The 26,949-nt window shown below is 38.4% G+C and overlaps 1 protein-coding gene across 4 annotated transcripts in view; it reads left to right on the forward strand.

The window, feature by feature from the left end:
* Nucleotides 1-26,949, forward strand: part of PCDH15 (protocadherin related 15) — an 811,839-nt gene that overhangs the window by 635,438 nt on the left and 149,452 nt on the right. For all 4 annotated transcript variants that reach the window (XM_043518631.1, XM_043518633.1, XM_038411063.2 and 1 more), the window contains 2 exons: nucleotides 4,729-4,869; nucleotides 7,702-7,814. In XM_043518631.1, coding sequence (XP_043374566.1) covers nucleotides 4,729-4,869; nucleotides 7,702-7,814 — 254 coding nt within the window. The remainder of the gene's footprint in view (nucleotides 1-4,728; nucleotides 4,870-7,701; nucleotides 7,815-26,949) is intronic.

A 26,949-nucleotide genomic window follows, 5' to 3' on the forward strand; every position in this document is an offset into this window, starting at 1 on the left:
AAATTAATCATGATTAATCACATGATTAAAAAATTAATATGATTAATCACGTGATTAATTGCACTGTTAAATAATAATAGAATATAATTTACTTAAATGTTTTTGTATGTTTTCTATATTTTCAAATATATCGATTTCAATTACAGCACAGAATACAAAGTGTACAGTGCTCACTTTTTATTTATTTTTATTACAAGTATTTGCACTGTAAACAAAAAATATTATTTTTCAATTCACTTAATACAACTAGTGTAGTGCAATCTCTATCATGAAAGCTGAACTTACAAATGTAGAATTATGTGCAAAAAAGGCATTCAAAAATGAAACAACGTAAAATTTTAGAGCTTGCAAGTCGACGCAGTCCTACTTCTTGTTCAGCCAATTGCTCAGACAAACAAGTTTGTTTACATTTGCAGGAGAAAATGCTTCCTGCTTCTTGTTTACAGTATCACCTGAAACTGAGAACAGGCATTCTCATGGCACTCTTTTAGATGGCGTCGCAATATCTTTACGTGCCAGATGCACTAAAGATTCATTTGTTTCTTTGTGCTTCAACCACCATTCCAGGGGACATGCTGATGATGGGTTCTGCTCAATAACAATCTAAAGCACTGTGGACTGATGCATGTTCATTTTCATTATCTGAGTCAGATGCCACCCGCAGAAGGTTGATTTCATTTTTGGTGGTTCGGGTTCTTCCACATCGGAGTGTTGCTCTTTTAAGACTTCTGAAAGCATGCTCCACAACTCGTCCCTCTCAGATTTTGGAAGGCACTTCAGATTCTTAAACCTTGGGTCGAGTGCTGTAGCTATCTTTAGAAATCTCACATTGGTACCTTCTTTGAGTTTTGTCAAATCTGCAGTGAAAGTGTTCTTAAAATGAACAACATGTGCTGGGTCATCATCTGAGACTGCTATAACATAAACTATATGAGAGAATGCTGGTAAAACAGAGCAGGGGACATACAATGGAGTTCAGTCACAAATTTAATTAATACATTAGTTTTATAATGAGCATTATCAGCATGAAAGCATATCCTCTAGAATGGTGGCCGAAGCATGAAGGGGCATACGGATGTTTAGCATATCTGGCATGTAAATACCTTGCAATGCTAGCTACAAAAGTGCCATGCAAATGCCTGTTCTCACTTTCTGGTGACATTGTAAATAAGATGAGGACAGCATTATCTCACATAAATGTAAACAAATGCATTTGTCTTAGTGATTGGCTGAACAAGAAGTAGGACGGAGTGGACTTGTAGGCTCTGAAGTTTTACATTGTTTTGGATTTGAGTGCAGTTATATAACCAAAAAAAAAATCTTCAGTTGTAAATTGCACTTTCACGAGAAAGAGATTGTACAACAGTACTTGTACAAAGTGAATTGAAAAATACTGTCTATTTTGTTTACCTTTTATAATGCAAATATTTGTAATAAAATAATATACACTTTGATTTCAATTACAACACAGAAAACAATATATATGAAAATGTAGAAAAACATCCAAAATATTTAATAAATTTCTATTGGTATTCTATTGTTTAACAGTGTGATTAAAACTGCGATTAATCACAATTAATTTTTTTGAGTTACTCGCATGAGTTAACTGTGATTAATTGACAGTCCTAGCGAGAATTAAACTTGACATTTTGCAGATTGATTTTTTAAAAAATAAAGTTTTTTCAATACTCTGTCCAAAATATGCAGCTTTTATTTACATTACATGAGTCACATGGAGTTAAAGATTTGCTGGACTGGAGAATGCAGTTGTGCTGGCAGACCAACCAGGACTGTATTGTAGCTCACAGTTTGCGACCCCCTGCATTAGTTAGTTGCATCCTTTTAAAGGAAATGTTTTTATTTAAGATATTAGTATTAATAGAGATGAAATCAGTTAAATGAACCTCTATTAGAAAATGATGTTTATTTAGTTAGTTAATATTGTTAAAGTAGCCGAAAAATTAATTTGTTATGACCTGCCAGTATTGATTCTTACTTTCCTTTGCCTTTCCTCTGCTTCCCCTTTTAATTTGTTTTTCTGGTAGTGAATGTGTCTGCGATCTGTGCGAGACATGCACGGATAGAGTAGGCTTTCTGTAATAAATCCCTTTCCTTGGATGGGGGCTCAGTATATAAGTGTTAATTACAATAGCTACTTAAAATCAAATTGATACATTGTGTTTTCTATCAGCACTGGTAACAAGCCTTGACACCTGATGAAGAGTACATCCTTCTTTTTGTTTTCTGATTCTGTATGTAAAACAAAATCCAATATCTAACAGTTCAGCAGTGCTTTCAAAGCACAGCTGCACATTGAGTGGCAGAATTCCCTGCCAGGCAAGGGGAGGGCAGCAGGTGCATCTCTACAGGAGTGCAGCATATGCTTACTTGAGCACCTGCACATGGCATCCCCCATCTTGTTCCTCTTGGGGTGACTTATGCCTCCAGAATACCTATATCAACAAGTAAAGTGCTTGAGGAGCAGTAGGACTGCTACGCCACTGGTGTGAACAGGCACCCGGGGGTGCACATGCTCTTCTCATTTCCTGTTGCACACCTGTGGACTAACTGATCCTAATTGTTTAATTACATACAGAGGTGGATATGCTTGAGAAACTGAAAACCAAACATGTATGTCTATATAGTGTTTTGGAAATTATACTATAATTAAAATGTTGCTGAAAGCTACATTAGAGGGTGGACAACCTTAAGCAAGGCCTCTGTTCCTTTCTCTGCCAGCTAAAAATCTCAAAAATCATAGATCCCAATAATGCTCTCAATTACAACTATGAAACTCCATCAAATTGAATGGAATCAGAGGAGTAACAGCAGCATTTGGCTCAAAGCATATAATTATTAAAGTAACAATGCCATTAGAAATTGGTGGACATTCAGTTAGAAATTTGACCAGTGATCTATCTAGTCCAGTGTCTTGTCGCTGACAGTGGCCAATACCAGATACTTCTTAGTAGGCTTCAAGAAACTCCAAAATGGACACTTATAGAGTAACTTGCCCATAGACATAGCTTTTTTCTAAACCTCATCAATCAGTTTATGGTTTATTCCCTGGTGCGTGAGGGCTTACATCTAAAAAAACCCATGAAATTCTTTTTATTTTAATAATAGTTTTTGTTCTATTTTGGGGTATATCTTGTTAATTTATTTATCCGTTCCCCTCCCGACAACCCGGGGGGTTGGGACCTGCCCCTGGGAGGTGGGAAGCCCTGGTTGGGTAGCACAGAATGAGCACATCCCACATTCACTTTGCAGAGGTGGCTCCTGTCCCATTCAGCTGAGCCTGGCTGCCCATTCCGTGTATTGCGACCTGGCACACTGGGTCACAATGCCACTCACTCCAATTTGGCCTGAGAGGTGTTGCCATCTCATGTGCCAGGTCACAACTCTGGGAACGGGGAACTGGTCCCAATCTTATAGGACAGGAACCACAGGAGCCACCACTGTGGGAGTTAGTATTTTTATTTTATTTCATTTTCATTGTTTTTCATTTTTTTTGTGTTTCACATTTGTGAAACACATGGGGCTCTACATATATGCATTCTAGTATTTGTCTTAGCTAAAATAATTGTTGATCTTCTTATTGATGTAAAAACACACATAGTTAAGGTTGCACAAACATTCCTATTCTAAGAAGTAATTTTCAGGCTCTGTTTGGAGCTGCTCAGGAGTAGAGCTGGGCAAAATGTTGTAACCAATGAGTTATTCCCTGAAAAATACAGATTTGGGTTGACCCAAATTATTAATGTGTTTGGCACAAATTCACCAAGTCGTTTGGGCGAAAAAAAATTGCTGGGAGCTAAATTCATAAGAGGACTTAGGCACCATTCCCAGAGGACAAGAAGGAGACTGTGATGCTGCTGTCAATGACAGCCTTTGCCCAATAGCCCATTTGTTAGGACAGTCACCTGGGATGTGGTGGATCCAACTTCAAGTTCCTGCTCCAATGAGCTTTCAATTGTTTATACAAAGTGGAACAGCTTCAACTTGTAACTTGAAATTTGATGGAGCGTCCCTGTGCCACAAAGGTGTCTTTTAGTGGTCTGGTGAAAATTGGTTGAGTATGTCAAAGCTATAACAGTGGTTTAAAACTATATTTGCATACACACACAATTTTGTAATGCAATCTCTTAACAGTCTGCTAACGTTATTTATTCTCTGTGCAAATGGATGTAGTTTAGAAAAGCTCATAGGCAGTGCTGTGCCTTTTTCAGTGATGTCTGAGGAAAGAGGCAAGTGTCCTAACGTTGTGTAAAACTCTTTCCCTTTATCCGTTTTATCAGTTTGTTATTTTTCAGTTTCGGTGAATGTCCCCTTGTTCTTGTATTATGAGATTTACCTTCTCTGTTCTATTAATTATTTTGTAAACCCTACCCCCTTGTTTATATCCTCACCCCTTATTTATATCCTCTTTAAACTAAACAGTCCTGTCTTTTCAATCTTTCTTCATAAGGAAATCTTTCCAAACCTCTAATCATTTTCATCACTCATCTCTGGACCTCTTCAATGTCAGCTGTATCTTTTTTGGGAGAATCCCTTAGAAATGAACATAGTTTTCCCATTGGGGATAGGCCATCAGTCTATGTTATAATATTTTCCAGTGTTGTTTTCTATCCCATTCTTTATACAGCTCCTTATTTTGTGCAAAACTAAGAAAGTATTTCAATATTTGTGTTGAATTCTTACAATTGTAAATATGCATTTACTTTATAGGGTACACCAGCAAGTCGTGTAAGGTACAAAGTAGATGTCATCCAGTTCCCTTACAGTGCCAGCATTTTTGATGTAGAGGAAAATTCAGGACGTGTAGTAACTCGAGTAAATCTTAATGAAGAGCCCAGTACAATATTTAAGGTATGAGTATCAGCAGGCATATGCATATACATGAATAAAAATATGAAATATGACAAATGTTATTTCATTTATACCTTTGGTTTTATATTATGTATTATTTCAAATTTAACCAGTTTTCATTTGTGATTGAAGAAAATGTAGTTTGAATTAAAACCTTGTTTCCTCTTTTCTAAATTTTCAGACTTACTGTTCTGGAAATATTATTTTTGGTTTTATTTCTTTAAATAAAACTATATCCATAATTAGTACAAAATTTATCCTCAGAGCCACAAGTGGCCTACTAGCAGTATATTTTCCTGTTATATAGGAGAGACAGACTCCAAGCCCTTTTTGTTTACTTTCAGATTAGCAAAAGCTATGAGAGCTCTGAAATAATCTGTGCAGTTTCTGGAGGAAAAAATTAAGAATTATCTCTCTCAGGTCTGTTAATGAGCAATGTTGCTATGCAGTAGCTAGATGCCGACAGACAGGCAAAGCCTCATTCAATTAGGCACTATCATAGTGGTTGTGACATGGTAGTTTTGAATGGATGGAAGAATGGATCTTCAAAGCAAATAAGAACCACCTAAATTCTCCCCTACCGTACACTCTATCCAAACCCATTGACTTCAGTAGAGGCATACAGAGTGCAAGTCAGGGCAAAGTTTGATTCCAGATATGTCTAAGATTCTCTTAAAAGAGCATGGTGGGGAAGAGAAGCTGTCTCTCTGAAAGTTATGTAAGAGGTAGTACTGGGTATCTGTCTACGTATTTGTCTTGTATAACGCCTATCAAAAAGCGTAATTAGAATGAAAATGCTGTTTCTATTAATTGTCTGATGGTGGTAAGAAATTCAGCATAAAGTTTTGATGAAACTTTGATGGGATTTTCTGGTTGTTAAAGCCATATTCTAAAAAAATAAATTGATGGCAAAGAATACTGTGACTAAGAATTAAATTTTTTGTGGTATTGTTTTCATTGTACCTGAAGACACAGGCTCAAATGTAGAACAATTAGTGTTTTTCATTTGATTTGTTGGGTTATAATAGCTCTTTCTTAATCACACGTTTTCCTAGCTGAAAATGACAAAATGTCAATGGAAGAAAAATGTATAAATTTATCTTGTAATGATTGGGGTTTTTTAATGTCTAATTTCCTGATGTGGAAAATACCATCTGTCAAAATATCCTTAAGTCATGTATTTTCCCCTTCCTTTTGTTTATATATTTTTGAAACTAGGATAGAAGAGATGTTTGTTTATTTTTAACTGTAATGAAATAAACCTGTCCAGTCACTGTTTCACATTTCTGGCATGAATAATGTTGCATTCTGTGGATTAATCTGACAACATGAAAAGTTTCTGATTTGCTTTTGAGTCAATACATGGATAAAATTTTCCAGAGGGGGAATTATTTTGTGCTCACATTAGTATTAATATGATACAGGCTTTTTATCGCCCCTCTATGCTTCCCATGAATTCTTCATTAAGTGGTCAAATTCTGAAGCCCAGTTACACAGCTATAGGAGACATGGCAGCTACATTCCTACATATGTTGTCTCTGCACTGACCCTACTGATTCTGCGAAGAGATGGGCCTCATGCAGAAGGGGGATAGAAGGGCTGTGCTGGAGTGAGGTGCAGAGTAACTCAAAAGTGGTAAATTCTTGAAATAAAACTGACCTTAGGGACAGAGGTATAGGGGTGGAGGCTGTCCTATCATTTTCCGTCTCAGTAGTCTGGTTGTTGTCCTCTTACTAGTTGACAGCTGTGCTTCAAACCTCTCAGCTTGGAGTGAGAATAAATGATCCTATTTACAAGCAACCTGGTTTGTCTCAGCTGAGGGATCTAGGATTGAATATACATGAACACTAAATAAGCAGTAAAACGTGAACAGAAACAAGAATAAGCAAAGTACCCTTACTATCTAAGGAGATCTTTCTAATTTATTATTCTAGCACAGTAGTGGTCTGGGGTGACAGGGCTCACCTTGCTGCATGTAGTGCATTACTTGTTCTTTGGATATAGGACTTCAGTTTTGAATTCTGTCTCCTTTCAGCTGCACTGAATTCACAGTTTTGTTGAAAATTTGGAAATCTGATATTTCTCAATCTGAAAAGCTTTTTTGAGGGAATTATTTAATGTTAAAAAGCACTATGGTACAGCAGGTGAAGTCATCATGTTCAGATTGCAGGTAGATGGCAATCTATAATCAGAGAAAACAGAAAATCCTTATTACAAAATAGCATTAAAATGTATATAGGTTCTCAAAGTCGTGCTGCCATGCCAACATTTAATATGCCAGTTTAAATCATGAGACAGCCTTGCTCTTGGGCAATAACGTCCATAAGTTGGGGAGGTGTAAAAAGGGACAACATGTGATAGCCTATTATCAGCCACAGGGATACAGAATCTCCAAAATGAGGATTTGTAAAATTGGGATTTACCTGTTATGGTAGAAGAGCCAAAATGGTTTCAACCATATCTTTGGTTTGATCAAATACTATATTAAGGAAATCCACTAGATAGTTTAAAGAATGTACTTTGAGCTGTCGTATTTTGGAGCTGGTATTTTGTATAAGGGAATGGAGACTTGAATGCAAGCAGCATTTGCAGCATATATTTGTTTAAAGATTTCCTGAACTTTGCATGATCAGTTAAGCCTATAGTTCGTTATTGTTGCCTTTTTTGCCTGTATATTATGTCCCTATGTTATTTTATGATAGCATCTGATTTGCATTTTTAAAAATTGATATCCGGTTTGTGAGCTCCTGAAAATGTAAGGGTACCCTGGATAGAAATTGACATAAAATATTTCTATCCATGTTAAATGAGTGACTTTTGTTTTGTTTATAGCTAGTGGTTATTGCATTTGATGATGGTGATCCTGTGAAGTTCAATACCACCACTGTAGAAATTGCTGTATTGCAACCCTCAGTAATTCCACGATTTACCCAGGATGAATACAGGTATAGTGTTTTGTTTCCATCACTAGTACTTGTTTTGATACATTTGAAACAGCTGCTCTTTGAACTCCTATCTTACATACGCTGGTGATTGTTACAGTGTGCTGCTAATTCCACTCTGTGATGCTTCCCGCACAGTCCTAAATTTATTATCACTGTAAATTATTACAAAAATGTACTAATTTGTAATGATACAAGAGGCTAACAATGTACTCATTTCATTTTCAGTCTCATGTTATTGAATGTTATACCTCTCGACAATTGGTTGGATCCAGGCATAGAACGACTGACCTTATTTACTGATTATGCTGGTGTACTGAAAGCTTTTATTACATCAGTGTAGCAGTTTAGACCAGTTTTTTCAAAAGTGACTAATTATTTGTGGCTCCTCAATTTTTGTGTGCACAAGATGAGACACATTAAAGGGGACTGATTTTCAGAAAGAGTTGACTACTATGAGGAGAAGAAACTAATTTGGGTGGAGTTACACAAAGGGGAGAATACCACCTCTGCCTGAACATATCCACCTCTCCATGAATGCATGGCCAAGAAGATGGGGGAAAATGTCACAGTGGAAGTTTGTGCCTAAGTCAGTGCTAGTAGAAACATCATTAACTGTTTTCAGAGTAGCAGCCATGTTAGTCTGTATTCGCAAAAAAGAAAAGGAGTACTTGTGGAAGTGAGCTGTAGCTCACGAAAGCTTATGTTCTAATAAATTTGTTAGTCTCTAAGGTGCCACAAGTACTCCTTTTCTTTTTTTATCATTAACTGTTGCATTGTTAACCTGCAATTCCTTGGGAAAGGGGATAGAGGGTGGAGGGGTATGCATGCATATATACAAGTGTGTGATGACTGGGAGGGAAGTAGGAGCTGCACCAACATCACTGTACATGAGTTCTGGATATGGATCTCTTTATCTTAGATCCTGGGGATACATAAGTTTAGGAGGCTGTGTGGCATGCCTTCTTCACAGACCTCCAAATCCTTCCCACTAGGAGGAACAGTTTGAAGGAATTTTCTTGAGGTGAACTTCTCAGAATTCCCTGGCTCCTTTTAATCTGCCCTCCTGTATAAATCTGCAGGAGGGTATAATTTAGCATATGAATTTCCAACTTTCATTGTCTGGCTCACTAGAGCAGATGTGCAAAGAATAAAAGGTGTCTGACTGGAGAAGTATAGTTCTGTTATTCCATTGCTCAATACTGTATTTTACCTTGGGGTGATCAGTTTAGAGAACAGGATGCTGTCTTGTTTCACTCTGCTATTCTGGTTGTTGAGATAGGAGAAGCAGTCCTGCTCCTATCTATTCCCATGGCCATAGCAACCACAAAATGGAACTCTCTTACTAAAAATCATACTCTTATTAGTTCCATATGTGGTGCATACCTCTAAACCCAGATATCCCACCTTCTGCATTGATGTGGGACTCATCTGCTACTGTAGCACAGAGCCCCCAAGGTCTGTAGTCAGTGCTGAGGGAGGTTATGGAAATTGGGAAGGCTGCAGTGAAGAGTTGACTTGCCTGGGAGGGATGTAAATCTCCTCTTCTGTCCCATACCCATACCTGTACTATACTACCTTCCCTGTATTGCCCCATCCAGGGCCACTACAGATGTGAGAATTATGTCTCAACATGGCTCCAGTAGAGTCACACTGTGAGGGATCCATGGTGAGGGGAAAGATTCTCTGAACCAAAGTCACTGTGGAATTACAAGGGGGAATCCTTGTGAAGATTTAAAAACAAACTAACTTCCCCACAACTTTTAACCCAGGCAGGGATGATTTAGCCCCAAGCTATGAAAAGTTTAAAATAAAACATAGAAACAAGAATTTGAGCAAAAACAAACAAACAAAAAGGCAATGATATTTGATGATAAATAACTTTGCTTCAGGCACCAAAAATTCATATTGGCCGATGGAGGGACCAGCCAACTGTTACATCAACCAATAATATGAAAATGTTTATCTTTTTCCAGTCTGATCTAGACAGGATAGCAAAACATTCTGCAAGCCACTTTTCTAGATTAGCCAGGGTATTATTGGTCAGCACAATCTTGTCCCAGCCTCCATTTTGACTTATAAAACCTCTCCACAGCTCCTGGGTATTAGCAGGCACTATCCACTGGAAAAGTTCATGGTCTGAAAATGGCGTAGTTAAAACAGTGATTATTTGGAAGTTTATTCCCATTAAGAGCATATGATTTGCCTAGCTTGAAGGATAGTTTGTGTAAAGCTTAGTTTTAACCCCTTTTTGAAAATGTTGATGATGTAGGTATAATCGAAGTCTCCATGTATACCAACCTTAGCTGTACTCTAATCTGGATAATTTTCATCCAGCCTATATATACCATTCACAATGCACTATTGAGTCCCAATCCCGACTGAGGCCTTTCGAGTGTTTCCATAATACAAATAATAATCATCAAAAGGGTGACAGGTAAGCAAACTTTATTTTACACTCTAACAATTTGATAAAGATCAAACCAATTTTCTTGAAAATTAGTAAACAACAAATACTTGTGACTTTGGACTGCTTAATTTGCAACATTTGAATATGGAACAAATATTTACAGCTGGTTTATACCTCCTTGAAAATGAGGGATTCATGTTTACAGAAAACTGCATTATGAGCCCTATATTTCTAGAAATTTATAACCTAGCTGTAAATATTTGCTCCAAAATGAAATGTAGCGAACTACTCAGTCTGAGGTCATTGGTATTTTTTGTTTACTAATTTCAGGTTTTATTAAGTTATTAGACTATATAATGAAGTATGCTAGTCTGTGAGCCTTTAGATTATTACTACTATTATTATTGTTTGTTTGTATTATGGTAATACCCAAAACATAGAAATGATCCAGGTTACATGATGGTTTAAATCAGTGTAGTAGTATTAACTTCAGTTCAGCTATACTGAAGTACACTAGCTTAGAAATTGTAAATACGTTAGGCAAATAACAATAATGAGCATTTTATTACCACAGCTAAAAATTGAATCAATATTTCTGAAACCAATAGCTTTCTTGAAGCAAAGTAATAAGCTACAAAATAAATTTGCAGACATCTGACAGAAGGGGGTGATGAGGAAAGCTTACATTTTGAGGATTTATATTTTAAAACAGCAATATGAAATTCAAAGGAATAGTATGAAATTTCAAATTGATGGTTTAAGCAGAGAGTTTTCCTTTTGGAGATCTTATTTCTGCTGTCTTTTGTATTTTTTCATTTAAGAAAACATCTCACTAAATTTACAAAGTGTAGTCAGATGGAATATAAACTGTAAGAGAAGCTAGATCTTTGTGTAAAATTAGTACTATTTTAATTCTTTCATGTTACTTTCAAATGGATGGATATTTGTACTGAATCTAAAAAACCTCTACAGTAGGGGTAGGCATATTTTATTACTTACCTTTATGATGTAAAGGATAGGTAATGGCTTTTACAGTTGTGGAGAAAATCTTCTGATGAAGTGCTGTCGTAGAACCTAAGAAGGGTATATAAAAGCAAGTGCCTCATCAATGCCTACTAGCTCTGAAGCTTAATGGTAATTATATTGTCAACATTGTTAACTATTTCACTGATTATCATTTTAATACAAACATTCAATGATTATGGAAAGATTATGGGATTGTGGGCAGACCTCGGTTAGTTCCCATCACCTTTTTCCAGTCCTTGATTAATCCAGCATTCTGTTTTGTTTATAAATTTACATTTTAGGAGAGCTATGCAAACCTTGGCCACTGAAACCCAAAACAGGATAATTCAATATAAAAATGAAACTAGAATTCTTAGGAGGCTAGCCTCAGATTTTCCTTTGTCTGAAAACCAACTTGATTTGGGGCGGCTGCTCCCCACTGACATTTCCCCCTGTATTCTTCAGGTGTCAGTCCTTCCTGACCATACAGGGGAAAGCATCCAGGAGCTTGTCCATTAGTAAGGGAGACAGATACCATTCCATGTCCCCAGCAACCACCCAATTCAGTAAAACCAACTCATCTCAAAAGCACTGAAAATACCTGTCACCCCCGACCTGTGGTTTTAGGTAACAATTTAAGGTAGAACTACACTGCACACCTCTGGTGGTGGCGTGTAGAGTACGTATACTCCTCAGTGAAAAGCAGGCTGCATCCACCCTGTGGTGTGCAGCTACAGAAAGCAGCAAAAGGATCCAGAAATGGCAAGGCAGAGGATAAAGTCTCCAGGAGCAGCGAGGCAATGGACACTATGCTGGTAAAAGAGCATGGGAGAACCCTGCTTGGCATGTAGAGAGCTGTGTAGGGAAGGGGTTCTCAACCTTTTTCTTTTTGAGGCCCCTCGATATGCCATAAAAACTCCATGGCCCACCTGTGCCACAACAACAGCTTTTCTGCATGTAAAAGCCAAGGGTGGCATTAGGGGGTAGCAAGCAGGCCAATTGGCAGGGGCCCCACACCACAGGGGGCATTGTGAAGCTAAGTTGCTCAGGCTTCTGCTTCAGTCCTGAGGGGTGGGACTCAGGGTCCCCAGGGCTTCATTCCCATGTAGTGGGGCTTTGGCTTTCTGCCCTGGGCCCCAGCAAGTTTAACACTGGTCCTGCTTGGCATACCCCCTGAAACCTGCTCACGGACTCTCAAGGGGTCCCAGACCCTGGTTGAGAACCACTGTTATAGGGTATATGCCTTAAGTGTTCAGGTGTGTCTTCACTCTCACTAAGCAGTGCCTCACCATCTACCCTGCTATTTATACCCTGGCTAGGGATGCATACAGGTTATCTCTTCTACATGCCAACATAAAGAGTGTTCAGTGTAGATGTGCCTTTAGAATCTAGGCTGCTTGAGGAGCTAGGTATGGTGTGTGTCCCCACTTTCCAAATGGGTTTGCTGCGGGCACATTCTTTTCTCATTCCAATCAGGGCCAGCTCCAGGCACCAGCTTTCCAAGCAGGTGCTTGGGGCAGCATTTAGAATGGGGCGTCAGTCCGTGTCCCATGGCGGCTTTCAGCGGCAGCTCCGCCGCTGTTGCGGCGGTGGCAATTCGGCAGCAACTGCTTGTGTCTGCAAAATCGGTAGAGCCGCCCCTGGTTCCCATGTTGTTTCTCCTGACCTGCATGGTTCTTTTGCTCCAGCTCCAACTTTTTTTCCCCCAGGTTGCAGCTTTTCCCTTTAAATCTGCCACTCCAGGCTTTGCTGTCCTAGGGAACTGAGTCTGGACAAGGCCATTGCTCTGGTTGCTGCATATGTGCCAATTATTGGAGTGTAGCACTTGAACTAACTGTGAATTGCTTAGCTTTGGGGTCTGTCCCCTTGCCTCTGCATATCTCCATGACTGCTTTTTAGGGAGCTGTGCATAACTAATTTTCTCTAACTTTTCTTTCCTTGTCTCTTCCTAAAAATAATAAACCACTTTCCCTTTTGCTTTACCTTTGCAAATGTTTGTTTTTACTGCTGTTGGTCACTTGCTGCAAATTACCACTGTCACAGTTCTAATCCCACCACAACTGCCACCATTGTTATGGCTACAAGGTAAACTATTATCTTATACCCCTTTTAGTCTATCTCATATGCACCCCTCAGGTGACAGGTTTGGCTTCTTGCACCTCACTCTGGGTGGAAACAGGTGTCCACCCACTCTTAGATTCACAACCGGCTCTAGGCACCAGCAAACCAAGCATGTGCTTGGGGCGGCACAATTCGAGGGACGGCATTCCAGGTGTTTGGGTTTTTTTTGTTTTGTTTTGTTTTTTGCTTCTGCAGTTGTCCTCTTGGAGGTGGTTTTTTTTTTTTGTTTTGTTTTTTTTTTTTTGTTTTTTTGCTTGGGGCTGCAAAAAAACCTAGAGCCGGCCCTGCTTAGACTGGATTTCTGGGCTTCAGCCCCAGGCTTCCTAACGATGTTAACACAGGTCCAACTCTGTGTTGGCACCTTTAAGACTTTTCCTATGGACACCATACATTTTCAGTGACACAGAAACACTGTCTTCAAAACAAAGCATTATTTATTCACTCCTAAAGTACAAAATGCATAGAGCAAAGAGGAAAAACAATAAAAAGCCTTCAGACATGAGTATTATCAGTCTTTGGCAGGAAGAAACAGACCATCCCTGCTGTAGTTTCTCCCTCTCTCTGTGTTTTCCAGCGTGTCAACTTTTCATTGACACCCCAGGCAGTCTCTGACCTCTAGCTTAACCTCCACCCTTTCTAGGCCACAAAGTCCTCTAGTATTATTGGGTACATCTACAAAACAAAAACACCGCAGCAGTGAGTTTCAGAGCCACGGTCAACTGACTTGAGCTTGCACTATGGAGCTAAAAATAGCAGTGTAGATGCTCCCACTCGGATTGGAGCCTGAGCTCTGAGACCTAGCAAGGAGAAGGATCTCAGAGCTCGGGATCCAACCCAAGTGGGAACATCTATGCTGCTATTTTTAGCCCTGTTAGCACAAACCATGTGAGTCAAAGTGAGTTGACCTGGGCTCTGAGATTCGCTGCCGCGAGGGGTTTTCTGCAGTGTAGATATATCCTTAGTGTTAATAGATTCATAGATTCCAGGACCAGAAAGTACTATTGTGATCACCTGACCTGACATCCTGTATATAATATAGGATATAGAATTTCCCCAAAATAATTTCTACACCATCTCTCTTAGAAAAACATCCAATCTTGTTTCAAAAAATTGCCAGTGATGGAGAATACATCACGACTCTTGGTAAATGGTTAATTACCCTCACTGTTAAAAATGTACACCTTATTTCGAATCTGAATTTGTCTAACTTCAATTTCCATCTATTGGATCATGTTGTCCCCTCAGACAGAGACAAACACCCACAAGATCTCTATAATTCATTCTTACAACTACAACACCTGCTGAAGTGAAGAAACAGATAGATTGACAGAGCCAGATGAGTACCCAGAAGTCACCTACTAGAGGACAGGCCCAACAAAGAAAATAACAGAAAGCCACTAGCCATCACCTTCAGCCCCCAACTAAAACCTCTCCAACGCATCATCAAGGATCTACAACCTATCCTGAAGGACGACCCATCACTCTCACAGATCTTGGGAGACAGGCCAGTCCTTGCTTACAGACAGCCCCCCAACCTGAAGCAAATACTCACCAGCAACCACACACCACACAACAGAACCACTAACCCAGGAACCTATCCTTGCAACAAAGCCCGTTGCCAACTGTGTCCACATATCTATTCAGGGGACACCATCATAGGGCCTAATCACATCAGCCACACTATCAGAGGCTCGTTCACCTGCGCATCTAGCAATGTGATATATGTCATCATGTGCCAGCAATGCCCCTCTGCCATGTTCATTGGTCAAACTGGACAGTCTCCACGTAAAAGAATCAATGGACACAAATCAGACGTGAAGAATTATAACATTCAAAAACCAATTGGAGAACACTTCAATCTCTCTAGTCACTCGATTACAGACCTGAGGGTGGCTATCCTTCAACAAAAAAACTTCAAAAACAGACTCCAACGAGAGACTGCTGAATTGGAATTAATTTGCAAACTGGATACAATTAACTTAGGCTTGAATAGAGACTGGGAATGGATGAGTCATCACACAAAGTAAAACTATTTCCCCATGTTATTTCTCCCCCCCCACCCCACCCCCCACTGTTCCTCAGATGTTCTTGTTAACTGCTGGAAATAGCCTACCTTGCTTGTCACCATGAAAGATTTTCCTCCTCCCCTCCTCCCCCCGCTGCTGGTGATGGCTCCTCTTAAGTGATCACTCTCCTTACAGTGTGTATGATAAAACCCATTGTTTCATGTTCTCTGTGTGTGTGTATAAATCTCCCCACTGTTTTTTCCACCAAATGCATCCGATGAAGTGAGCTGTAGCTCACAAAAGCTTATGCTCAGATAAATTTGTTAGTCTCTAAGGTGCCAAAACTACTCCTTTTCTTTTTGCGAATACAGACTAACACGGCTGCTACTCTGAAACCTTTTTGAACCATAGACACCATAACTGGACACCGTATTTCAGCAATATTTGCACCAGTGCCAAATACAGAGATCACATAACCTCTCTACTCCATACTCAAGATTCCTTGGTTTATGCATCCAAAGATCACATTAGCCCTTTTGGTCACAGTATCACACTCAGAGCCCATGTTCAGCTGAGTATCCACCCCCCCACACACACACACTAAATCTTTTTCAGAGTCACTGCTTCCTAGGATAGGAAGTATCCCATCTTGTAAGTATGACCTACATTCTTTGTTCCTAGCTGTATACATTTACAGTTAGCTATATTAAAATGGATATTGTTTGACTGCACCCAATTTATCAACAAATTCAGATTGTTCTCTCTCAGTGACCTGTCATCTTCATTAGTTACTGTTACCCTAATTTTTGTCTCATCTTCAAACTTCATCAGTGATGATTTTTATGTTTTCTTCAAGGTCATTTATAAAAATCTTAAATAGTGTTGGGACAAGAACTGACCCTGTGGGACCCCAGTAGAAACACATCTGCTCAATGATGATTTTTTATTTCCATTTTGAGGCCTCTCAGTAGCCAGCTATTAATCCATTTAATGTGTATCATATTAGTATTATGAGGTTCTAGTTTTTTAATCAAAATGTGTGGTTCCAAATCATATGTGTTACAGAAGTCTAAGTATATTACATCAACACAATTACCTTTATCAAACTTGTACTCTCATCCAAAAGAGAGATCAAGTTAGTTTGACAGGATCTATTTTTCATAAAGCCATGTTGATTGGCATTAATTATATTACCATCCTTTCATTCTTCATGAGTGAAATCATGTATCAGCAGTTCCATCTTGCCTGAGATCAATGTCAGACTGTAAGGCCTATAATTACCCAGACCATTCTGTTTACCCTTTTAAAATATTGACACAATACCTAGGCCATTGTTTTACCTTTCTGTGCTTAGTTCTCTAACAATCGGTTATGGTCTACCTCCATAGAAATAACCGATCATAAAAACACACACAGAGGCATGCACCATACTCATAAAAATAGATATTTCCCAGTTTATAACAAGTATATGAATTTCTTTGATTCTGACATATTCTGAAAGACTCCTCTAACTATATAGAACTGCATATATATCTCACTGAACTTTGAAAGCAACATAAACTTTCAATTCCCCTAAAACAGGGAATAGAAAATCTATAGTGTCTTAATTAATGGATCACAGTTAGCATCACAAAATTGTGAAGTCCAGATGTGAAATGAGCCTCAGACCGACATTGTTAAATTAGTTTGATATTTTTAGCAACCCTATCTTCTGTGATTGCTTATATTTTTTAGAATATGAAACTTCAAAGTGTTTTGGATTGTTTGTTAATTAATAAATACCAGTTTCTCCTCACAACTAGAATATCATAGCTAATAGTGATGTGCTGCTATAGCAGATAATAAAATGCTAACTAAAAGCAGCAGTTTTTGGCTCCCAGTTATTGCCTTTGGTCACAATAAACAGGTTGTTCAGACTTTTCATAGCTTAAAAAAAAGGAAAATACTAGAATCATTTGGTCTGCTTTAGAGTCATAGAATATCTCATTTTTAAATATGGGTCCACTTGTGAGAAATGTGAAGTTTGGTTCCAGTTTATCACAGATTTTTTTTTCTTATAAGATATATGAAGACCAGAATTTCAGGCTGTTGAAAGTATATAGATGTAGCATGGAATGTTTTCCCTGGACTAGTAATAATACTGTTCAGTGTGAAAATTTCTACTGTATAAAAATGATATTTCATGACAGGCAGGATTTTCTTTCTTCTTTTCTTTGCCATTAACAGGTTTTCCTGTTAACAATGTTTTCCATCTGGCTAGATATGTCAACACCATAGGCAGATCTAATCTGACCAAACTGCTGTATACTCTAAGATTTCACTGAATATGCAGACACAAAACAAAACTATGGAAATGTATCAAGAAGTCACGTGAAAGTACTGTTGTAGCATTTTTCAAAACACAGGAGTTCACTGCTGCTAATGCACACATGACTGAGTTTTTACTTTGTCTCAGTGAGGAGCTGATGTGCAACTCTCCTCAGGGGAGTATTTTTTTTTTCAAAACATGACTGACAATGGGGAAAGACAGAGAAATATAACAGGATTGTTACCAATTACTCTGTCACAGTGGCCAGACAGAGAATATTCTGTGTTCTTGTGATACATGGGTTCAGCAAGACCCAGGCAGCTACAAAATCCTGTGATGCTATCCTTCCACTTCTTACAAATGTGTAGGCTCTCCATAAACTTCTCCAGAGTCAGCAAAAGTAAAATTTTACATGTTGACTTTTTCCAGCTCCATTGCCAACATGACGGGAGTCCTAAGTGACCTTAGACATCCTTGCTTTAATTCTGTTTTCCTTTTTGGGATCTAGATCTCAACAAGGATTTCAGAGAAGCCAGTCTTTGCAGCCACTGTCTCAACCCTCTTCTACAGAGGTCAATCTCCCATTAAACATATGAGCAAGAGCCATTTCTGCCCATCAAGCAAGTGCCCTTCTCTTGTGCTAAGAAACCTGACAGGCCTTCCTCTTCTGATGTGCCCTGAAAGGTGAAAAGGAAATTGAAGCATATTCTCTCTAAGGTTTTGTAACTTGAGTAGGCATCATCTGTCTTTTTCAAAGTCAATTACTGAACCCGAGGACACCAGCCTGAGGGAGTTTAGCACAGAGGACACAGGGCATTTAATCATAGCAGTGCTCATGATCTTAAATTTCTCTGAGAATTCTATATTTCCAATTATCATAAAAAAAGAGGGATTGTTTTTTTTCTGACTCTCAGAAAAAATAAAAAAAATGTCCAGGTGTTTCCAGTTTTAAGGAAAGGATATTTAGGAGAAGACCTGATAGTAAATATTTCTTCATTTGTACTTAATACAATACATAAATTCCTTAAAAAGAAAAAGAATATCTGGGATCCTTATTCTTATCCACTCCATTATTGCAGAATACACTAATAAACTTAATTTCCTCAAAAGGTGTGGGTTTTTATTTATTAAACCAAGAAAATGGAAACAACCTTAAAGATGATGTTTGATAGAGAGGCAAGGGAGTGGCAGCATCTTTACATACATCTTTTTTCATCAGAATATTTATCATTTAGTTGAGGGATATTGAGAAGGCTTCTCTTCATATAAGATAATTTCAGAACAGATTCAAAAGAAATTGGATTGTGACATTCTAGCCAATTCTACTTTGGGCATTTTCAAGCTTTGTCTATACATAAAAATGGACAGTCAAGTGGTGGCACACAAACACTCTTTATTGCTATTGTCTGTGTGCCACTAATGTTCAGAAAACAAGGCTTCTCTCCTCACCATTCTGGGAGACAGGTGATAAAGCAATAGATTTTTCTGCCTGAATTGTGTATTTTGCCCCCTAGTATAGATACATTCCCAAACTCCATCCCATTCAGCTCAATTTTCCTGGCTCAGGATGCTGTAATCAATGTCACAAAGGCAGAGACGACATTCAGGATGTCTCCACCCCAATAAATCAAATTCTGACTTCTTTGGCTTGCCCCTCCAATTCATTCTTTTGAGGAAGGAAGAGAATTAACCATTTTATCAGAATGAGAAAACATAATATCAGACAAATTGAGTCTGTCTATAGGTTCAAATGGTGGTTAGAATTTGCTTCATTTCCCTCAAACTCAAAAATGTTTTCACCTTTTTTCTTGGCTCTCTAAATAAAAATGTTGTAAACAACTGTATCCAACACCCTTGTATATTTGTGCTACCCTTCCTGTCTCTACAGATTGGCCAGACAAAGTGTTTTTTCTCTGTTGTTTGTTTCTAGAGCTGAAGTAATCAGGAGTCTTCATTCTTAGATTACAAATGACTCAACTTCTTTCTAGAGTACAAGAAGTTAAAAATGTAATCTGTTCTCTCTGTAATATCAGCTGTACAGCAGGAAGAATATTTAGCTTCCATGTATTTACAAGATGTGTTTTACCATATACCTATTGCAGTTCTCTTCAGAAATACCTAAGTTTCAAGACCAACAACTAATCTTCACAATATACAGCCCTCTTTTTCAGGCTTATGGATTTTTTAAGGATTCTAAGTCTCTTTGATTGCTCATCACTAAGAAGAGTTACTATTCTGACTTATTTAGATGACTGGCTAGTGAAAGCTGAATCTCTTCAGAAGGCCTATCATAAATTCTCCAGTGTGCACTGGAACACTGTTAGGCTCTGAGAGCTCACTTCATAACTCAGGAGGACTGCATGCATTTGAAAGGCTTCAGAAGATACTCTCTAACAACCAGCTCTCACCCTAGTCTATCTGCCATATAAGTCCCTTTTTGCTCTTTGGGTTAATAACTTTCTTCAATATAATGCCTAGAGTTTGCTGTATAACAGATACCACCTGTCCTCTCTACTTATGCAATGGGACAGAAAGCTTCACTTTCTAAATAAAATCTGAGGAAATGTCTGGTCTCATGTACTCAATCCATTTCCCTCCTTAGGAGAATTATATTATCAGATCCTGATAATACTCTTCAGATGGGGAAGCTATGTGACCTAGATGTCTGTGCAGGACAAGTGGTTCTACAGAAAGAATCACCTTCATAGTAAAATGGACTGGAAATCTAAACTGTTCATCTAGATTTCTATCATTCAAACCTTGTATTTTGCCAAATCCCATTCTAGTCCATTCAGCCATTCCGCAACAGTGATTTACCTCAACGTCCAGTGGGAGACAAGTGTCCAGTGAACAGTAACTATCCTAAAATTAACCTTAAAACCTTAAAGCAAATCAGCAAAACCAGGGAATTCATGATGACAGCAGATCAGCTCAACTGTTCCACCATATATCATCAAAATAAATCTTCAGCCTACAAGTATTTATTCAGTTTTGCAGAATGTTCAAAAGTAGACTCCCTCCCAACCTCCCAATCCACAACTTCAAAGCACCTCATTTGTGCAGCAAATAGAGGGATAGATACATTCTCTATTCTTTGAAATCACAATCTTTTGAAAAACTCCATCTTTTCCTCCTTATTCCCCAGAAAATGAAGATACAAGATTAAACTGATTTTTCTATAGCTTCACCTTGATTGCAGAGGAATTGTTTTGTGGACTTTGACTGTAACTGAGCCCTGGCCCCTTCCTTGCACAGACATCCTATTATTTCAGAAATCAAGTCACTATGACCATCTCAGCAACCTGTCCCTGCCTCCTATCGCTCCCGTTTGGCCTGAGGGGCTAAAAGCTACTTGACTCAGTCATCACCACTGTTTTCAAGTCATGAAAACAAGTCATTAAATAATTTTGATAACCTCCTTTTGATGGTTTCTAATTTTTGTCCCATATTCTACTTTTCTTAAATATATCCAGTGCATCATACAGTAAATTTTGTCTTTTAGTATATTCAAGGGTGAGGCAACTGTATTTAGGATCTGTTCCTTTAGTGATGCAGTTTCTGAAAGCTGTCAAGCTAATAAAGGTGAATTTTCATTAATTCTGTTTCATCATAGAAGCTCATTATGGTATTCTAAAGAATGTGCCTGCCTTCTTTTGAACCCATCGCTACTATTCCTCTAGCTTTTCTCATGTGCAGCTTGATACTTTGTGGTTACCTCAGCCAGAAGGAGAGGAGAAATCACAGACTTTGCTAGATCTTTCAGCCTGGCAAATTGGTTCTGACAATTGTGAACAGATTCATTCATAATACATTTCTACCTTTTTACTAATCAAGAGGTATCCTTTCTTGCCTTCTGTCCCAACCAAAAATGGGACAAGGATAGTATCTTGTACTCATTTTAGTTGCTGAGAGTCTTCAATTTTTATCTGAAAAGAAAAAAAAATCCCACTGTCCATTTCTGCATTTGTTCTGGAGCAACAGAAGAAGGCTTTCAAAGCAGCCACCTCTGACTTGATTTGCTCAGCTATCTTTGAAACATACCTTCGAGAAGTGGTCCCTGATCTCTTGCAGTAAAAGCCCATGATATAGGGGATGATTCCTGAACAGAAAATAATGTCAAAGTGGCCACTCAAAAGTCCATTCACTGTTTTACATTAAAAGTTAAACACTACTGCCTCAAGGGGTGCAGCTTGTGGCAGATATTGCCTATGGGCTGTAATTCAGTAAACCAATTTTTTTTTTAAAGTCAAGGGTATGTTTTTCACCTCTCTAATTCTATTCACTGGTACTGCTATTTAGACTGTATTACTGCTACACCAGAGAGTCATTTTCTCGTACTTGTAAAATGAGAGAGTAGCTCCAGTTATCCATACACCCATCCAGTTAGTCTTGTTCTATGTTACTGATATTTGATATTAACAAGGTCTATTAGTATTAATCCTGTGTGCACTAGTAGCAGTGATCTCCTTTGAGACAAAAGGTTCTTCTTCTACCTGTTGCACTGTCACCACCTATGGACAAAGGAGGATCTATTAGTATGGACTAATGAAACTACTTTTATAGAAACCCATTTTACAGATAGTGAAGAAAGTGCACAGTTGCTGCAGCAGCTATTAATATCACACACATTTGTACCGGAAGAGTATTAAACAAAAGCTTAGCAGCTGTGGAACACTTCATTCCTTCACTTATTTTCTTAAGTGCCTGAATCTTAATCACAAGAGAAAATATCACAAAATATAAATGAGATCCATGAACTATAATTAACTTCCTGCAGAGCATCGAAGCTGGCTAGTTAAGTGCCATTTTACCACATTTTCCAAGGGAGGCCAGCCTCTCCCTGCCAGAAAAAACAAATCCCATTATTCCCATTTATAGGGGCAACCCTACATTTCTTATGTAGATTGAACCAACATTGACTTTAGTGGGAGTTTGGCTAGAGGAAGGCATGCAGATCAGGCCCTGGCAGTTAGAACCATTAACACTTTGAACTGTTGCCTATTGTTTAGTTACTGAAAAATGAGAATGTGTTTATTTTATTTTTATTTCCAAAAGCATCAAAACAAAATGCAGTGTGCTACCAACCAATGATAAATACCACATTGTAGATTTTAATGTGTACTAGAAATAGAACTGTTGCAGCAAGTATGAAGCTCTGATGTTGGTAGTGGATAATTAGATAGTTAACTGGGCTAGAAGAGAAGAGCAGTGTAATAGTTGAAGTGTGTTTGTTCGCTCACTTCTCACTTGTTTAATAATGATATGTCTTTGTTTTGTTTGTTTAACTATTTCAAACGTTTCTGTTTTGTTTTCTTTGCTAATTAAAATGTTTTCCCATGAAATACTATGGTGAAATGATTTACCTTCGTTTTGTATCAGCTAAATCATAAATGATTCTGACTCCAGTCTGACCCTGGGGACATAGGTTGCTGTCTTTGGCAGAAGGATAGGCTGGAGATCATAGTTGAATTGCCACTTACATGTGATAGATAGATCTTAGGGGGTTTTAACATAATTTTATAGTCCATGATGGAATTTTACAGCTAAGTTTAAACTTGGAAAATATGGATGTGTAATAGTAACATGAACACAAGTTTTATAGTAGAGCACGTTGTGCCACTGCAGTGTCAAATTCTGTCAGCTTTCAGTGACCTATTATAAGGGAGCAAAATCACTCCATTATCCTTGATTTCACAAGAAGAAATGATGGCAGAATTCAGTCTGCACTGAAGTTCTGAGGAATTATAATACATGAGAAAATCCAACAATGATCTAATAGCTAAACATTCAGAAGTTACTTAGGAAAATGTATTTCCCCTTCTTTTCTTTGGTGGTATTCCTGACAAAAAGATCAAAGTCCTAAGTAATAATGTCAGCACTTAGCTTTGATTTAGAAATGTTGCTGGAATTACACAAACGCATTGTGCCTGATGACATAGAGTTCATCAGAATGAAGTTTGACATTTATCTTAAAAGATAATGGGCCAAGGAGGTGGTTCACTGTAACAATGCCTAAACTCCCTTGTCATCTGGTTTAGAGATAAATACCATGAAAAAGGTCAAAACATTCTGAACTGATCTGAGAACCAAGGCAGAGTGAATGGATATTTATAGCAGAGAACACTTATTGAACAGACTTTGAATATAATATTGCATGGAAAAGAGACCATTTTAATTGAGGAGAAAGTGTTCATTTCAGGAAAAACCCTTCGGCTTTTTGGCAATTGGTGTCATTTCAAACTCTCACAATTGAACTAACAGCGAACAGCAGCATTTGTGGGAGTTTGGCCTGAAAGGAGAGTGGTGGTTTTGTGTTCTAGAGGTGCAAATCTTGATTTTTCAGGGATTTGTTCCAGGTGTGCAGCTTGATCTGGTGCTTGCTGATATCCCTTAATGAGAGAATAGTGCTGATTTCACTTAGCTGGGTTTAAAAGCCTGTCAGTAGTGAATGTAGGAGCAGTGAACACTTAGCAGCTAACAGCAGAATTTCTGTGGGAGTTTGTAGTTGGGAGTGTGTGGGGATTTATGTCCTTTCTTTTTCTCTAGGAGTAGGGACTCAGAAGACAAGATAATGATGGCTACTAAGGAAGCACTAGAAGTGAACCGAGAAGGAGAGGAGACAAAGAAGATGGTTGGATGCAGAAGCTGCAGGATGTGCATTATCCTTGAGTGGATATCTGATGGAAGCTACTTATGCATGAAACGTCACTTCATAGAACTCATGGCAAAAAAGATCCAAGGATTAGAGATGCAGCTGGAGACAGTGATGGAATTCATATGGGGATTTGACGGTGTAATGCAGGAGAAGAGGAAAGGCGGTGGTACAGACAACTCAATATTTGCAGCTACCTGCCAAACAAAAGGCTCTGAGGAGAAAAGCGCTGTAAGAGGAGGGTGATGCATGGAAGAACATGACCACAGGAACAAGAGTGTAAGACCAGCTACTGGTGATGAAGTTGAGTTGAGTGACAAGTTTGCTGTACTGGGGAATAAGGAGAAGAAGCAAACAAAAGATGTGGTGCCAAGGAAGAAAATAATGGAAACTAGCCCCTGAAGAAGAGAGGAAAAGATGATGGTGATAGCCAGGTACTAGAGCCCAAAGAAGAATGACAGTGATGTACTGGAAGACAGAGAGAACGTAAGACAGATTCATATTGACACGCAGAAGAGGCAGGTCTATGTGACTGGGAAATCCATACTAGGAAGAATCAACAGGACTGGCACTAGACCAGATCCAGAGAACAGAAGAGTATGCTGTCCGCCAGGAGGAAGGATATGAGATGTGGACGTGAGGTTGAAAAGGATCCTGATAGGGTTGGGGAAAAATCCACTGACTGTGCTGCATGCTGGGATTAACGATACTGCTAAATTCCCACTGGAATGGATCAAGGATAATTTTGTGAGACTGGGTAAATTACTTAAAGAAGAGGAAGGAACATTTCTGGTCCCTGAAGAAGGAGGGGCCAAAGCATGACAATATAATGAAGATCAACAGATGGCTCAAGGACTGGTGCTATAAGGAAGGTTTTGGAATAACAGACTATTGGGGAAAAAGAAAAGGAGTACTTGTGGCACCTTAGAGACTAACAAATGTATTTGAGCATAAGCTTTCATGGGTTACAGCTCACTTTATCGATGCATTCAGTGAGCTGTAGCTCACGAAAGCTTATACTGAAATAAATTTGTTAGTCTCTAAGGTGCCACAAGTCCTCCTTTTCCTTTTGTGGTTACAGACTAATATGGCTGCTACTCTGAAGACTATTGGGAGGCATTCACAGAAAGAAGACTCTTCTCAACAGATGGACTCTATTTACATATTATCCTTCTAGGATCAAGACTGGCATGATAGATAAAAAAGGGCTTTAAACCAGGAAATGAGGGGAGAAGGGTGAGAGAGACTCAGATAATTGCCACATTCTGCTTCAATACAAAGAAGGAGGAAAAACAGTTAAATGAAGATATAGTATGGGATTATGGAACACCAGAAGGTGAAAGTATGGATGGCAACAAGATAGAAAGTAAAAATATTGACTGAAGTAGTAATCAGGAAGATTTTACAGTTGGTCCAAGACCTATATCTTAATCTGGCTTCATAGAAAACTGGATGAAGTCTGAAGGAAATAATTGTGATGCTTGTATATGAATGCAAGGAGTCTGGGAAATAAAATGGGGAAACTGGAACTATTGGTGCAGGAGATCAAACTGGACATTGTAGGGATTACAGGATCATGGTGGAAGAGCAGTCATAATTGGTATACAGGTATTAAAGGGTATGTAGTGTTTAGGAGAGAGAGAATAAGAAAGGTAAGGTGGCTGGGTAGCATTGTTCTTCAATGATGAAATAAATTGCAAAGTAATAAGAACTGATGATATGGACAAAACAAAATCTATTTGGTTCTAAATCACTCTTTGGAAGCATTATAAAATAGATTCTATTGGGATAGTGTTAGGGGTCTGCTGTACACTCTCAGGGTAGAACTTCGATATGGATAAAGATATTTTAAAATATTATTAGTAATATTGTGCCATAATGTGAGACTATAACTTCCCAGCTATAGATTGGAGAATAAATGCTACTAATATTGGTAGGACCCAGTTCTTCCTGGATGAGATAGACTACAGTTTTATTCACCAGATCATCACTGAACCAACAAAGAGACGATACAATTTTGATAGGTTTCAGAGTAGCAGCCTTTTTAGTCTGTATCTGCAAAAAGAACAGGAGTACTTGTGGCACCTTAAAGACTACCAAATTTATTTGAGCATAAGCTTTCGTGGGCTACAGCTCACTTCATCAGATGCATACAGTGAAAAATACAGTAGGACGATTTTATATTCACAGAGAACATGAAACAATGGGTGGTATCATACATACCATAACGAGAGTGATCAGTTAAGGTGAGCTATTACCAGCAGGAGAGAAAAAACAAAACCTTTTGTAGAGATAAGCAAGATGGGCCATTTCCAGCAGTTGACAAGAACATGTGAGAAACAGTAGGGGGGAAAAATAAACATGGGAAAATAGTTTTACTTTGTGTAATGACTCATCCACTCCCTGTCTTTATTCAAGCCTAATTTAATGGTGTCCAGTCTGCAAATTAATTCCAATTCAGCAGTCTCTCGTTGGAGTCTGTTTTGAAGTTTTTTAGTTGTAATATTGTGACTTTTAAGTATGTAATCAAGTGACCAGAGAGATTGAAGTGTTCTCTGACTGGTTTTTGAATATTATAATTCTTGACATCTGATTTGTGTCCATTGATTCTTTTATGTAGAGACTGTCCAGTTTGG

Source organism: Dermochelys coriacea, chromosome 7, assembly GCF_009764565.3.
Source record: "Dermochelys coriacea isolate rDerCor1 chromosome 7, rDerCor1.pri.v4, whole genome shotgun sequence".
Taxonomy (NCBI): domain Eukaryota; kingdom Metazoa; phylum Chordata; order Testudines; family Dermochelyidae; genus Dermochelys; species Dermochelys coriacea.